General features: G+C 44.7%; 1 protein-coding gene and 1 long non-coding RNA gene across 14 annotated transcripts in view; one reads left to right on the forward strand and one right to left on the reverse strand.

The window, feature by feature from the left end:
• Nucleotides 1–2,394: 2,394 nt before the first annotated feature.
• Nucleotides 2,395–6,026, reverse strand: LOC127385410 (uncharacterized). The gene is made up of 2 exons (XR_007889670.1): nt 5,794–6,026; nt 2,395–5,492 (listed from the first exon to the last, which is right to left on the reverse strand). It is a non-coding gene; the product is annotated as an uncharacterized LOC127385410 (long non-coding RNA).
• Nucleotides 6,027–6,681: 655 nt separating this feature from the next.
• PICALM (phosphatidylinositol binding clathrin assembly protein) overlaps nt 6,682–13,287 on the forward strand; it is a 67,358-nt gene continuing 60,752 nt past the window's right edge. For 12 of the 13 annotated variants that reach the window (XM_051620726.1, XM_051620607.1, XM_051620636.1 and 9 more), the window contains exon 1: nt 6,682–6,966. In XM_051620726.1, coding sequence (XP_051476686.1) covers nt 6,837–6,966 — 130 coding nt within the window. In that variant the 5' untranslated portion in view covers nt 6,682–6,836. The remainder of the gene's footprint in view (nt 6,967–13,287) is intronic. The other variant, XM_051620625.1, reaches the window with a different exon arrangement.

The following is a 13,287-nucleotide window of genomic DNA, read 5'->3' on the forward strand; positions in this document are numbered from 1 at the left end:
GCAAGGGGTGGGAGTTGGAGAAAGAGCATGACCTGAAGCAGAATTGTGTGTATTGTCCTGTATTTGGGCAACCACTGTGGTATCTCCCCATGGCTGATGAGCTGGCAGAAAGCTGGGTTGCCTGGCATAAGGTGCTGAAGGGAGTGCTGTGTCCCTGCCACTCACATCTGGCCTGCATCTGTCCCTGGCCTCAGTGGAGGAAACAAGAAGAATGTAAAATCTGATCACTTCTGGACAGGGGTCGTGGCTGAAGCACATTATCAAGACAAGCCTGTACCACTGCTGCTCAGAAAGTATTACTTTTGAGCTCTATGAAATACAAGGTGACAGAAGGTGAGAACAGTCACTCTGATATTACTTGTGATTTTGCGCTTCTCAGATCATGAAAAACAGCCATTTAAAAAATCTGGTTAATTTATCTTTTATGCATTTCCTCCATTTCACTGAATCAAAAGCACTTCCATTTATGTACTCGTGTGTACTGGAAGGAATTAGGACAAATCATCTATGGATTTTAAGATTCAGAATAGCTTATACACCATCAGAACGTTGGGAAGCATTTAGTTAATGTCCTTTTCAGTGCAGCAGTTTGATTTAATCACCATGAAGTCTGCCCACACGTAACTGCAGTCTCTGACCCCTGAAGCACAGAGCCAAACACTGAGAGCCTGACTCACTCCATTGGGCAAGATTCAGATCTCACATAAAGACCAGGGAGTGGGAGCTACCTACACAAGGCCTGAAACCAACTAATTGGCATAAATGGATTTATTCATTTGAGGGAGGGAACCAGTATTTACTTTTGCTGTACAGAGTGATTGTGAGAATACTTTTCACATGTAGGTTTTCTTCTGGGTGAGAAGCCCCATTCAAGTCAGCATTGGCAGGACTGGACCCAGCTATTTACTCTCTCGAGTTGGCATTGCCAGCATCAACATTTTTGTTTCAGTTCCACATCAAAATTCATGTGGCTGTAAAGCTTTCCCAGACATACAGCATGAGCACATGAGCCTCAACATTAATGAGGGAAACCATTAAGCTCTGCTGCATATATGTGTGTGCAAGAGTATGAGCATAAGTACCAATTATAGCTTGGCAGCAGGCTGAGGTGGCTGTTCCATTCATACCCTGCGTTTTCATTTGTTTTTAACTTTCCTTAAAAATATTCATTCGGGGCTGAAATGTGTTATGCTTGCTTTTGGCTGAAAGGCAACTGAAGAAAATGACAGGAGCTGCTTCTGAGTTAGAAGAGCCCAGAAAGAAGGCAGTTCCTCCTGGACTCGCCCAGCTGGCTTGGTGCTTGTGAACTGGCAGGGAGTAGAATGAATGACAGTGCCCTCTCAGGAGAGGATTCCTTAGCTAAGGATTGTTATCAGTGCTATCTCTGGCCAAGTCTCGTCAACACTGCCAGCCTGCAGTGATGGGTAGAAGTATTTGGCAGCAATGCCCTAGGTTTTTGAGATGGAGCTAGGGGGAAGGTATGGAGAAAGTGTCACTAGCTGGGGCCAGGCCACTTGTTTTTCCTGGATGAAAGATGGTCTCCAGAAATATTGGGGAAATATATTAGTGCACTTATTAGGCTAGTAAGGCTGTGTTGCAAGGTTTTGGTTCTCCCCTCTGAGTGTGCTACTATGAGAATGCCTGCTGCTGAGAAAGGATGTCCTTAGGAAAGGAAAGTCCTTAGGAAGGAGCACCAGGGGTGCATTAGGAATGCCTGCTGGTGGGCAGTGCATGCAGACACATAGGACAGCACACCTCTCTGCTCTTCAGAGGTGTCAGTGTTTGACACATCCACTTGAAGTGTGAACAAAGTGTAGGGGAGCTTGTTTCCTTTCTACCTCCCATTCAGCGAGGCATTTGTTACGCACATTTGTCTGCCAGGTAACAGTCCTGGGTTTGAAGGCATTTGCTTGTAGTATTAATGACACGATCAACTTTGCAACTTGCAATGTGCAAGTTTCAAGTCAGGGCAAGGTGTTTTACCACACAACAGAATTTAGAGGCATCCTATTTGTTTTCCACCTCTACTTTGATCTTTTCACATGGAATGGGCGCTCCTACCCAGATATCCTACTCCTAAGTGAATGCAGTACAATTAGATCTGATTGCTCCCCTCCTGTGAAACCTTACCGACTCACTTCTCTCCCTTCCTAACTGCTTTTCTCATGTCAAAGTTACATTAGCTCTCGGTCAGCTGCTTTCTTCCCTGACAAAGTCAGCTCCCTTTTGGGGAATAGAACAGCAAGGGACATCAACTACTAATTAACTGGAGCTGCATGAGAAGATGACACACGCTGCAGAGCTCAGGATACCATGAGGAAGGATGGTGGATGTTGGTCTTATATCAAGAGGCGCAAAAGAGGAATGTGAGAGGAACAAAAGAAACATCAAAGCTGCCACCATGCCACAATGTATTTGAAACAGGAATGCACTGAGCTTGGAATAATGATCATGAGGAAAGGCAGGCGCTGAGCACTGTAAGTCTGAAGGATCAGAAACACAATTTCATACAAATTGGATACAAGACAAGTAAAATCTGGCAGGTCATCACGTTACGTGTGGGCAAGAGGAACACTGCGGGTGTAAATACACAAACTGAACAGAGGAAAGGGATATCAGTTAAAAAAGGAGCCCAACTCTGTTGTGTGTTGTGGCTATTTTGCTCTGTTCCAGCAGTCCTCAATGGTCATGTCTCCTCCTTCTCCTCCAAAATGTAATCTGGCCACTTCACACACCTCTGCAGGCTTCCTGGTCCAGTTGGCAGAACAAATGACTAACAGGATCCATAAGCCTGGGCTAATTTTTTCACTGGGCCACTAATAAGTGTCACTTCCCTCCCAATTTCTTTGTGTTTATCTTCTTAAAGGTGAACAAACAAGAACAAAATATTGTCCAGAAAATTATTTTATTATGTTGCTATGGTGATGCCAATGACATTGAATTCTTATTATAGTCAAGCTGAAGTACGACTCTAAATGTCTTGCACAGAAAAGCAACATTGGGTAAATCTTTGCCAAACTCTTTGAAAATGGTTTTGAAAGTACTATACTGCAGCTAAATGGGCTAAGTTCTATTAGACTGGGCAAAATTAGGCTACTCAGAAGTTCACCAGTAACCTGTACACAGTGAGTGGCCTGGCTCTAGCCGTGCAGCTGCTCTGGGGATCCACATTGCCAGAGGTGCACCAGAAATTAACTCTAAGGTCTGAAGAGACCATGGACATGAGCATATGTCATAGCTAGTTTTATTTGGGAAGCCAAAGAGTTAACGTTTTCTGTTTCTGCAGTCTATTCGATATCTTGTGTCTCTAACTCAAACACAAGCTAAATTCCCGGGGCTGACATAAATATCACCTTTCCTTAATTGTTGGGGAAAATACTATAACCCTTAACAGCAAATGAAACTGTGGTGATCCTTGAAATAAGTCATGGGAAATATCTGGATTGTACCATGTTTCCAAATAATTTATACAACACTGAAAGACCATTTCCCAACCTTACTCAGATCCTTGCCCCACCACTGTCCCTCTTACCATTCCCTTCAGCAGTTCCATCTCTGTTGCACCAGCCCTGCCCTATTTTGAATTTTTCCCTCTCTGCAGCTTTCATCCATCAGCTCCCTTCACTTCCCAGATGATGGTTGCTGGTTCTTTTTGTTGCTGTTGTTGCTGCTTCCAGATATGCCCTCAAATCCTTGATAATGAGCCTGGTAGTTTATTAGCCTGTGCTCAACTTTGTGCCTCACCAGTTTTGTGCCTCAGAAGGGTTGATTTCTAATAGACCTGAAATCCAGCCAAAACACCCGTTTTAAATCTGAAGGCACATCCAATTAGCAGTTGTCCCCCAAACCACAGCCTTCCTAATTGTTTGCAAGAGTATGAAGCATGGAGGACTGGCATGGATGCCAGCAGCCCTGTCAAAGTGAGACTGCAGGCATTATGGGGTGGGAGGCACCACATGGAGTAGCACTGATACCGTTGCAGGAAAGGGATTTATGTCATAAATTAAAGAGGTCACGCTGCGGTGAGGTTTTCAGCACTGTACAGTCACAGAGAGAGAGAAACAGCCCTGTCAGCTTGTCTGTCCTTCCAGGATGGCTGGATGCATGATACACTCAGGCTTTTGGGAGCTTGCGAATGCAAGATGCAGGGTTTTCACAGGAGCTGAATCCAGACCCGGGAAGAACTTTTCACAAGAGAAAAGAATGTTGTTTAGGTTTGCCACTTTGCTAAATATAGGACTTCTATCTTTGCATGAGACTCTCTTTGGATACGTTCTCCTTTCTCCTTTCACTTGCAAGCACACCCAGGCACACAAACAAAAACAAATGAGTTGTAAACTAATCAAACTTGTTTTCTTCAGGTTGGAAAGGAAAAGAGATAATATTTTGATTTCAATTTCCAAATCTTTGGGAGGTGCTCAGATATTATCTACCACAGTGCTCTAAGCTCCTCATTGTAAAGGTGTCAAGTCGCTCCCAAGCAATTAAAAAACAACAAACAATTACAAAAATATGTTGTCCCATCACTTCTCTCTCCCATTTATGCTTATGGACACAAATAATAAGCAGAATTTTTAACTGAGTGGGATACAACTGTGAGGTTTCTGAGTGTATGGAGAGCCATAAATAGTCTAAATTTATTTTTGGTTGTGGATCTCTAAGACCGAGGTCACTTATTGTCCCTTTAGGAATGAGATATTGTGTCCAAATGTGGTCTCAGTAACTCCTAGCCACAAACTTCCTCTGCTTGGGTAGTTTCACTGTTTCTGGAGAAGTGACAAGACATAATCAGAGGAAAACTGATGGAGGCTAAATTACTTAGGCCAATTCCATGGAACTTCTCCAAATAGCAACTTGAAGAGGGGTGTTGAAATCCTGGTCCTAACTGAAGTTAGCATAAAAAAGTACCAGCACTGTCAAAATTATGTATACCTCTGATTTACAGTACAATTTGAAAACAATACAAAAAGTTGATGCATTCACAGAGATACATGTTGCTGTATCAATAGCCTGTAACAGTCTCAGTGGATTTTATGGTGCAAAACCTTATGCCAAAGCTGTCTTAGATCTGAGTTCGCTACTGTTACATCAGTGATTTGTTTATACTGGGGGCTCCAGAAGCAGTTCAGAAGAAGCCAACAAAGATAAACATGACAGTATGTTCAAAGAGCCTGGCATTATGAAGGAAGTTCTACGTGTGCAAGCACTCCTTCCACACACACAGCAATGGCATTATTTGGGTTCACCTTTCACCAGCTGTCCTTCCTCTGACACCGGTTTTCCTTGCTCATTATTAAACTGATAATCCTACTTATATATCCTGTCAAGCAGACAGAGCCGAGTAGCATGTGTGTACTGCTTCTGCTTAAGTTGCCCAATAAATATTTCAGTCACTTCATGGAGGAGGGACGAGTTCCAAGACGACTCATCAGGAGGCACTTCTGGGAGAGGAAGAACATTTGCCTGCTGGAATCCTGCGGTTTAGAAGAGCCCTGTTGTAACAAGTAATGAAAATTGCAGAGAGTTGGGGAGGCTGTGGCTGCAGTTGGGCAGCGCGCTGCAGGAGGGACACGCTCCAGTGAGCTGTCCTGCATTGTCTGCCACTGCAGCCGGGTCACACAGGTACCATTCCTACAGAAGGCGTGCTAAGAACACTTAGCCAACTTTTACGCACAGAAACAACAAGCAACTTAGTACCAAATCCCAACAAGCCAAGGGCAGAGCCGCTAAGCCCAAGCGCCCCGAGAAGCATGAGCTGGGCAGCAAAACAGTGGGAGGCTGATCGCGAAAGACCTGAACACCGCCGGGTTGTTACGCTTGCCATGATGTGCACTCAGGACATTTTTTGCAAGCTTTCAAATAAAAGTAACTCCGAGGAGTTACAGAAACCGCACAGCCCCGAACTCCTCACTGCCAGAGAACCGGGTTTTTTCCTCCACGCCTTCATTGCCTAAGGTGACACCAGTTTCCGCAACACTTTCCGAGCTGAGGAACACGAAAGCGTCCTCCTTGGGGGCGGAGGAGACCCCCCCACCTGCTCCGCCAGGTTTTACACCCGCTTTAACCCGCCCTGCGTTCAGCCCAGCCCCGCTCCCACCGCTGCCTGCCCGGGGCGGGGGGGCTGCCGCCGCTCAGACCTGCCCCGCTCCGGGGGGGCTGTGCCGGTCCCGCTGCCCCCAGCCCCCTCCCGGGCCCGTCCCCCCCCCGGGTACCGGACCTGCCCCCCCACCTCCCGGGCCCGTCCCCCCCCCGGGTACCGGACCTCCCCCCCCCCCCTCCCGGGCCCGTCCCCCGCTCGGGCACCGGACCTGCCCCCCCCACTCCCGGGCCCGTCCCCCCCCCGGGTACCGGACCTGCCCCCCCTCCCGGGCCCGCCACACCGGCGCGGGGGCGCGCGCCGCCCCCACGTGACACACACCCCGCCCCGCCCCGCCCGGTTGCACCGGGAGCGCCGCGCGCCAGGCCAGGAGGGGCGGCGCGCGCCAGGGGGGGCGGGGCGCCCGGGCGGTCACGTGAGGCGGGGCGGCCCGGCCTAGGCCCGAGGAGGAGCCCCGGCCGGCGCCATTTTCCTGCGGCGCCCAGTGCGTGTCCCCGTGCCCGGCCGGGCGGAAGGCGCGCAGGGGGGAGGGGACGGCGGCTGGGGGAAGAAGGGGGGGGAGGGGGGTGGGAGGAGGAGGAGGGGTCCCTGCTCGGGTGACAGGTCCGTCCCTGAGGGCGGAGCGGGGGCCGCCTGCGGCACGGCGGGGTGAGGAGTCCGTGCAAGCTCCATCCCCCGGCTGCTTCTCCCGGCCCCTGAGGAGGGAGCGGAGCCGCTCGCGGTTCCAGCGCCGCCCGCCATGTCCGGCCAGAGCCTCACCGACCGCATCACGGCGGCGCAGCACAGCATGACCGGCTCGGCCGTCTCGAAAACCGTCTGTAAGGCCACGACCCACGAGGTCATGGGGCCCAAGAAGAAACACCTGGACTGTGAGTACCGGGGAGGGATGGCGGCCCAAGGGCTTTGCTTTCCCCGCGGCAGAGAGGAATTGCCCGGCGTGTCGCGGGCTCCTGTGGAGCCGAGTGCCCGCGGTGGGACTGCCTCCTTCCCCGCCAGCCTTGCGGGGACGTGAAGCCTCGTCAGGCGGAGGAGCGCTTGTGTGTTTCACCATAGGACGTTTTCGTGGGGGGGGGGTGGCGGGTAGGATCGGGGACGTGGCGACGGAGAGCTTGGGAGAGGCTGCTCAGTGTATCTGCTCTCCAGAAGGGGCCTTATTAGCTCTTCCCTATGCACAGGGCCCTGGAGAATGTTGGCTTCTGAAGGGCAGGACTTGCAACATACCCCTTCCTTGGAGAGGGAGAACAACGGCGGCCAAGCCAAAGAATGGGGTGTAATTTCCTTACTAATTGATCTCGTTTCTGTTTTGCTAGGGCAGCGCTCCCCTAGTCCGTAGGCTAGGTGCAGGAGGTTCAAGAAGGAAGAGCTGACCAGTTAGTGTCACTGTTTCCCAGATAGTTTACTAGGAAAAAATAATAATAAATTGCTCCACTGTCATTCTTGTAACTCTTCCACGTAGAAGAATGTGAAATGAGTGCTTGAGGACCTAATCTTTCTCACGAAGGGTGTTCTTATAGTCTGCCCCCTTCACTTGGGAAGATGGGCCCAAGAGGAATTCTTTAGATCTTCAGTACCTGAGCTTAACAACCCCTACAGCAACTGGCAATTTTTCAGCTTCTATTAAAAGTAGATCCAAGGTGGGAAGGGTTAAAAGGTCTTTTGTCAACTGTTTCATTCAGGTGATTATGAAAATAAGTATGAGCACCAAAGTTCATACTAGTGTGTCTCTCACTAAGCTGTAAGGTCACAGGACTGAGGATGTTCTTGGCTTGAATACCTGATTATCTTCTATCTGTTATTCTAGCCCTTTTTAAGGACCCTCCCCTCCCTCTCTTTGCACACACACCCATCCAAATTTGTAATGAAAAACAGTGGAGAGAGATGTGTGGCTATACCTTTTGTATGTGTGCTTTCTCCTTTCCTCCCACCCATGTCTGTGAGGAGGAGGTTGAATCTTCATGTGTCTTGAATTTGTGCCTTCTCAGTCCCTCAATATCCAAATGAGAAGACCTGATGGTATCACTAGGATTAATTGTACTGTAATTATTTCCACCAAGCCATGTCTGACTTTAAGGTTTAAGCAATTTTTGTTCTACAAGTACCTAATAGGGATGGGATACATTTTTTTGAGGTAGCCCCAGAACAGATGCCTCAGTTTCTTTCTAGTATTCCTTCTTCCATTTAATCTCTTGCGTGAGGATGGGGTAGCTGAGTGGCCTTGTTACTTTTGGTCAGCCCAGAGTGGCAGAAGGCTGAGGAAATCTTTGAGCTCTGTGAAGCTCATTCTCACAGAAAACACCTTGTCATATGGCTTATGTAGGAAGTCATGGTGTTACTGGATTTCACACAACAGAAGGGAGGCTTTCTGGAAAAAAAACTTTGTCAGGTTTAGCCTGGAATAGCACTAAAAGTACAGTCAGTACATCAAACTGACCAGACAACTGCTTTTATCCTGGCATGTTGTGGGAAGCGGTTCTTTTCTTCCCCAGTACCGGCTTGTGACACATGTATACAGGCATGGTGTTCTCAACACAGTTGCTAGGGGATATCCTAATTGAGACCTATTGGATGCTTCTGTAGAAGGTGCTTGGACTTCTTGGAAAGTTCTCTGGTAGTTGCTGGATGACAAGATCCTTTCTGTATTTCCCTCGTCTACCAGACTGTCAAAAGTCTCTGTTCCTGCCTTTTTCTCAGATTATTCTTTTATTGGAGCAAATAAAACTTTTTTTAAAATTAGTTTTACGACTAGTCACTTTTTTAGTGATTAAAGTAGATCATGTGTAGGTGAGTTTTCTATGCTGCCCTTAATAAGTTTGTTGGGAGTCTCTGTTCCTGGTATCAGGAAATGACACATAGTTTCATATTTTGTAAATTTTCTTTGTTCATACTGTTTATGGTTGTATGTTTAAAAATGAATGCTTTTTGTACAAGCTGTGACTGAAGCCCCACCTCTGACTTATTTGAACATACCTTTTGCAACAAACAGTTCAACTACCAGATAAGTCCTATGAACTGACATCTGACTGTGAATAACAGTTAATATACCAGTGCTCATAGGTGGCATGCTTCTTACGTTCTTTACTAATTGGTATTAATTCTGATAATGGCAATTAAAACTTACTTTATTAAAGGTTGTGTCCTGTTCAAGTTGATAAGCTGAGTTTTCTAGTACTGTTCTGGAATGAAGTCCTAGTTTTGTAGCGTTTTCTGTGTCCATGACATATGTTCTTGTTTGTATTGCTTGTACAGATCTCAGAATCTTTGACTGTCCTGTCTCTAAAATTCTTTCTTTATTAATCCTGAGCAATCACAAACACATCTGAGTAGCTCAGCCTCACATTATGTCAACTCATACAGTCAAAGGGAAATCCAACATAGGTGCCTGTGCACAATGATTATTGCTGTCTTTATTTGTCTTGCTCTTGACTGTCTACAGAGTGCCAGAACTGACATGCTCCCCATTTTAGGTTTGTATATTCCTTCTGTATTTCCCTCAGTGACCATTACCTTAGTCAAAAGCCAAAAGGCATTCTTAGCTCATAATGGTAAAAAAGAATCTTCTTTCTCTCCAGTTACAAAGCTTAGTTGCTTGTTTGGTTTGAGGGAGAAAGCATTAGTATTCTAATTTACAAGTGGACATAGCTTATGATAGGTAGCAACAATCATCCTGTGGTCAGGTACTTGCACTCAGGATGACTTTTTCTCCTGTTTTGGAGGTCCAGTCTTATAGCTGGCCTAAGGATTATTTATTTTGTAATCTAGGTGCTGCTTTTGTCATGATGGATCACTTGTTCTAGAATAATCAGACAGGTTTAATAGTCCTGAAACCCTCACAGCATGGTTCATGAAACTTCTTTTACAGAAAACCTAGTTTCATGTGGACTTTGTCCTAGTTTTCACACCTCTCTGAGCAGTGATAGCTCAAAACTGGTTTGTAGGTTTAACTTGCATGCTGTGATTTATGCAGCCCTTTCTTTTACAAGTAGCTTTTTGGTTGCTCTGTTTAGTTCTGCACGGTGGTTATTTGAATGTAAATGGTGTTGGAAAGCTTGTTGCCAGATTTCATCCCCCTCCCCCCTTTTTTTTTTTTCATTATTCTGTTGGGAGGGTGATGGTGCTTCTGTAGGTACATGTGGATAATTCGTATTAGAAAGAACAGAAGACGTAGTTAATGCGAAGTAGGAAGTTTTACTAGGTCAATTCACTGAATTTGCTGTAGCACTGATACCTCAGTAGCATAAAAATGTCTTTATTCATGTCAAATGTAGTTAAAACAGCTTTGATGTGAAACATATTTAAGGTTGGGTTCTTGAATGAGGATGGCATAGTAACCCTATCTGCTTGTAGCTAATGGGGTAGTGCTCTTTAAAGGAGAATGTGGATGGATGGCTTGGAAGGAAGTTGCAGTGCTGTAATTATCCATTCTTAACAGGAAATCTCTCTATAGTTATGCCAGAGTCTGACTTCCTTGACTTCTTGTTATGAAGAAAAATTCATGTATTTAAGGAAGATGGTACACCCTGGGTTATGTAGCTGCTTGTGAGAAGCTATCTAAGTGAAAGTAAACGTCACTGAGTTTGTTAGGAACTTAGTTCCCAAGTCCCTGGTGTCAGCTGTTTTGGTTTTGTCTAGAGGCTGCTACCAGTACAAATAAAAGTCCAGCTAAAGACTGTCTTTATGTTTATGCTGGGAACAGCTTCCGTTTCCAAACAAGATGGTACACAGAGGGTGTCTTGCAGAACTGAGGGACAAGGATCATTGCTTTTCCCTGCACCTCACAAGAGATTTGTATTAAAGCTGGGGAAAAAAAATGTGTTAAGTGCTCAAGTGCCTTTACATACTGAAGCATAACTGGGTTATTTCAGTGATGTGAGTTAACTCCTTGTGTCTGTGGATACTACTGTGTTCTCCAATAGAAATAGATTATCCATGTTCCTTTTATGGTACTGTAGTGCTTCACCAAATTCTTGGGTTTTGGTTTATTGTTTGGATTTTTCTGGTTTTGGCAGGATTACCTGAAGTTTCTCATGGCTTTGCTTCCCATTTTATAGTGTACTTAAATTTCTGGAGGCAGTCCATTGTTATTTTTGCTTAGAACAGCTCTGTGTAACTGTAATTATTTCAAATACAGATAATTGCATTATTACAACTTTCTTTTGAAGTATTCATTTTTCTCTCTGAGTTCTTTGATTCCTCTATCATTTCTTCCTTAGCCAACTTTTCCTAACTTTTAACTGGAATTCCTTTGGAGTATTTGTGCCTTTTAGTAGAGTATGAGAACTATCATACTCCTCTAAAGTGCCAGAGGGCCAGTTTTCTACCACAGCTGCTCATTTGCAGAAAGAATAGCCATTTAGTTCTGCAGCTGTTGTTTTATTTTACTTAGCCTGAAGCAGTTTTCTCCTTTGGGTGAAGTAAGAGGCAGAAGCTGAGGAGAAGCTGTAGGACACCTGCAATCAGCTTTCTGTGAATCTTCATACTGCCATTGTTTCCCATCAGCTGTGGTTATTCAGGTGCCATGTAACTGAGTTTTAGCTCTAGTTGTGATATGTATTTTTATTTTATTTTTTTTCAAATGGTGCTGTCACCTCTGATATCTTCTAGAGGAGATGCTTGGAATAGGCATTCTTCTGCAGTTCAGCCTGTGACCTAATGATCTATTTCAGTCTTTAGTTCCTAATCTTAGTGTAGGTTTTTGCTCTGTAGATGTGGAAGTTTTAAGCTGTTTCTAGTGACTTGGCTCACAAAGTAACACTAATTTGCATAATAATACAAAAGAGATGGCTTATCCAACATGGAATGTAAAAGTTCCCTTTTCTGCTTTGTGTATGTTGCCATATGTAAAGTACGTGATCAGTAAATTACACTACCCAGTGATGCTGGTAGAATGCTGGGAAGGTTCACTTGTAAAATCCTACTGACATCTTGGTCTCACTGGTAAATGCAACACATTTGCTAAGGCAGGGACAACTTTTGTATTTAAAAGCTTAAATATTTTTTTTTAATAGCCTTCTTTCTCAGTATCTTCAGAGTCTTTTCACGCGTTAGTTCTGAAACATCACTTGCTTCTGTAAAAATTGTCCAGTTACTGCACACTCTTCTGTTCTGTAAACCTTGCAGAAGCTGTTCCTCAAGCATGTTAGAAGAAATCAGGTAAGTATTGTAAATGACTTGTTTGTCAAATTTTGAAGGGCTGTAGAGGGACAGTTATTAGACATTTCCGAACAGCTCATTGTACAGGTTTAAAGCAATAATCTCAAATATGTGTTCTTACTTCTGAGTGTCTTAGTAAACTCTTCTGCTGCAGCAATGAAAACTTTGCTTTGTGTCAAAGAATTGGGGTTTCTTGTCCATCAGTATGTGAGTTTAACCATTTAGATTTCCTGCCAGTTGAAGTCTTGGCACTAGAAGTAGTTGTAATTTGGAGCTGAATGTTATCTTGCAAAGGTTTAGATAGGAGAGAGATTTTATTACTGATTACATCTGCACTGGATTAGAAGTAAACAAGAAATAACTGGCCAAATAGCTGCAACCAAGTGGAAAGGAAAGAAATGGATGTTGATAAAAAATTGTTGGTTTTGATATTTTTCTTGCTCTCCTAGCAGTTTTCTCCGTTGTGATATGTAATCAGGAGCAGGCAGGGTATGAACTTATTAACTGTGTATCCTTCTAAGCGCAAATGAAGTAGAAATACTGTTGCACTGGGTGTTTTGCTGCTAGCTTCACAGCAGAGCTTTCTCAACTGGTCGTTTCTAGATGTCAAAATGAGGTTAGTAAATCCAGTGCTTACTTGTGATCCTCTCAAGTCTACTAATGGCAAATCCAAATTGTGAGTAATGTGACAAACTGGGTATTGAGATTTGAGAAATTAGGGAACTAAGCTGTATTTAACTGTGTGAAAAAAACAACTTCATGAAGTTAAGTATTTCATAAAGACTTAACAAATATGCTGGATTTTCTGATTGTGACTATAAACATGTCTTGTGCTGTTTTGCTAAAGAAGCTTTAATAAAGTAATGCTTATCTGGATCATTTACAATAGTAAATGTGAGTAAGTTAGGCATTTGAAAGTTTTACCTCAAAACAGAGGTTGTAAAATAACAAAGATCTACTCCAAAATTCAACTTGGGGATGTCAGTTCCTAACATAAAAGGAAAATCCTGTGCTTTTATTTTAATTCATGCTGTGACATA

The sequence above is a fragment of the Apus apus genome, chromosome 1 (assembly GCF_020740795.1).
Source record: "Apus apus isolate bApuApu2 chromosome 1, bApuApu2.pri.cur, whole genome shotgun sequence".
NCBI lineage: Eukaryota > Metazoa > Chordata > Aves > Apodiformes > Apodidae > Apus > Apus apus.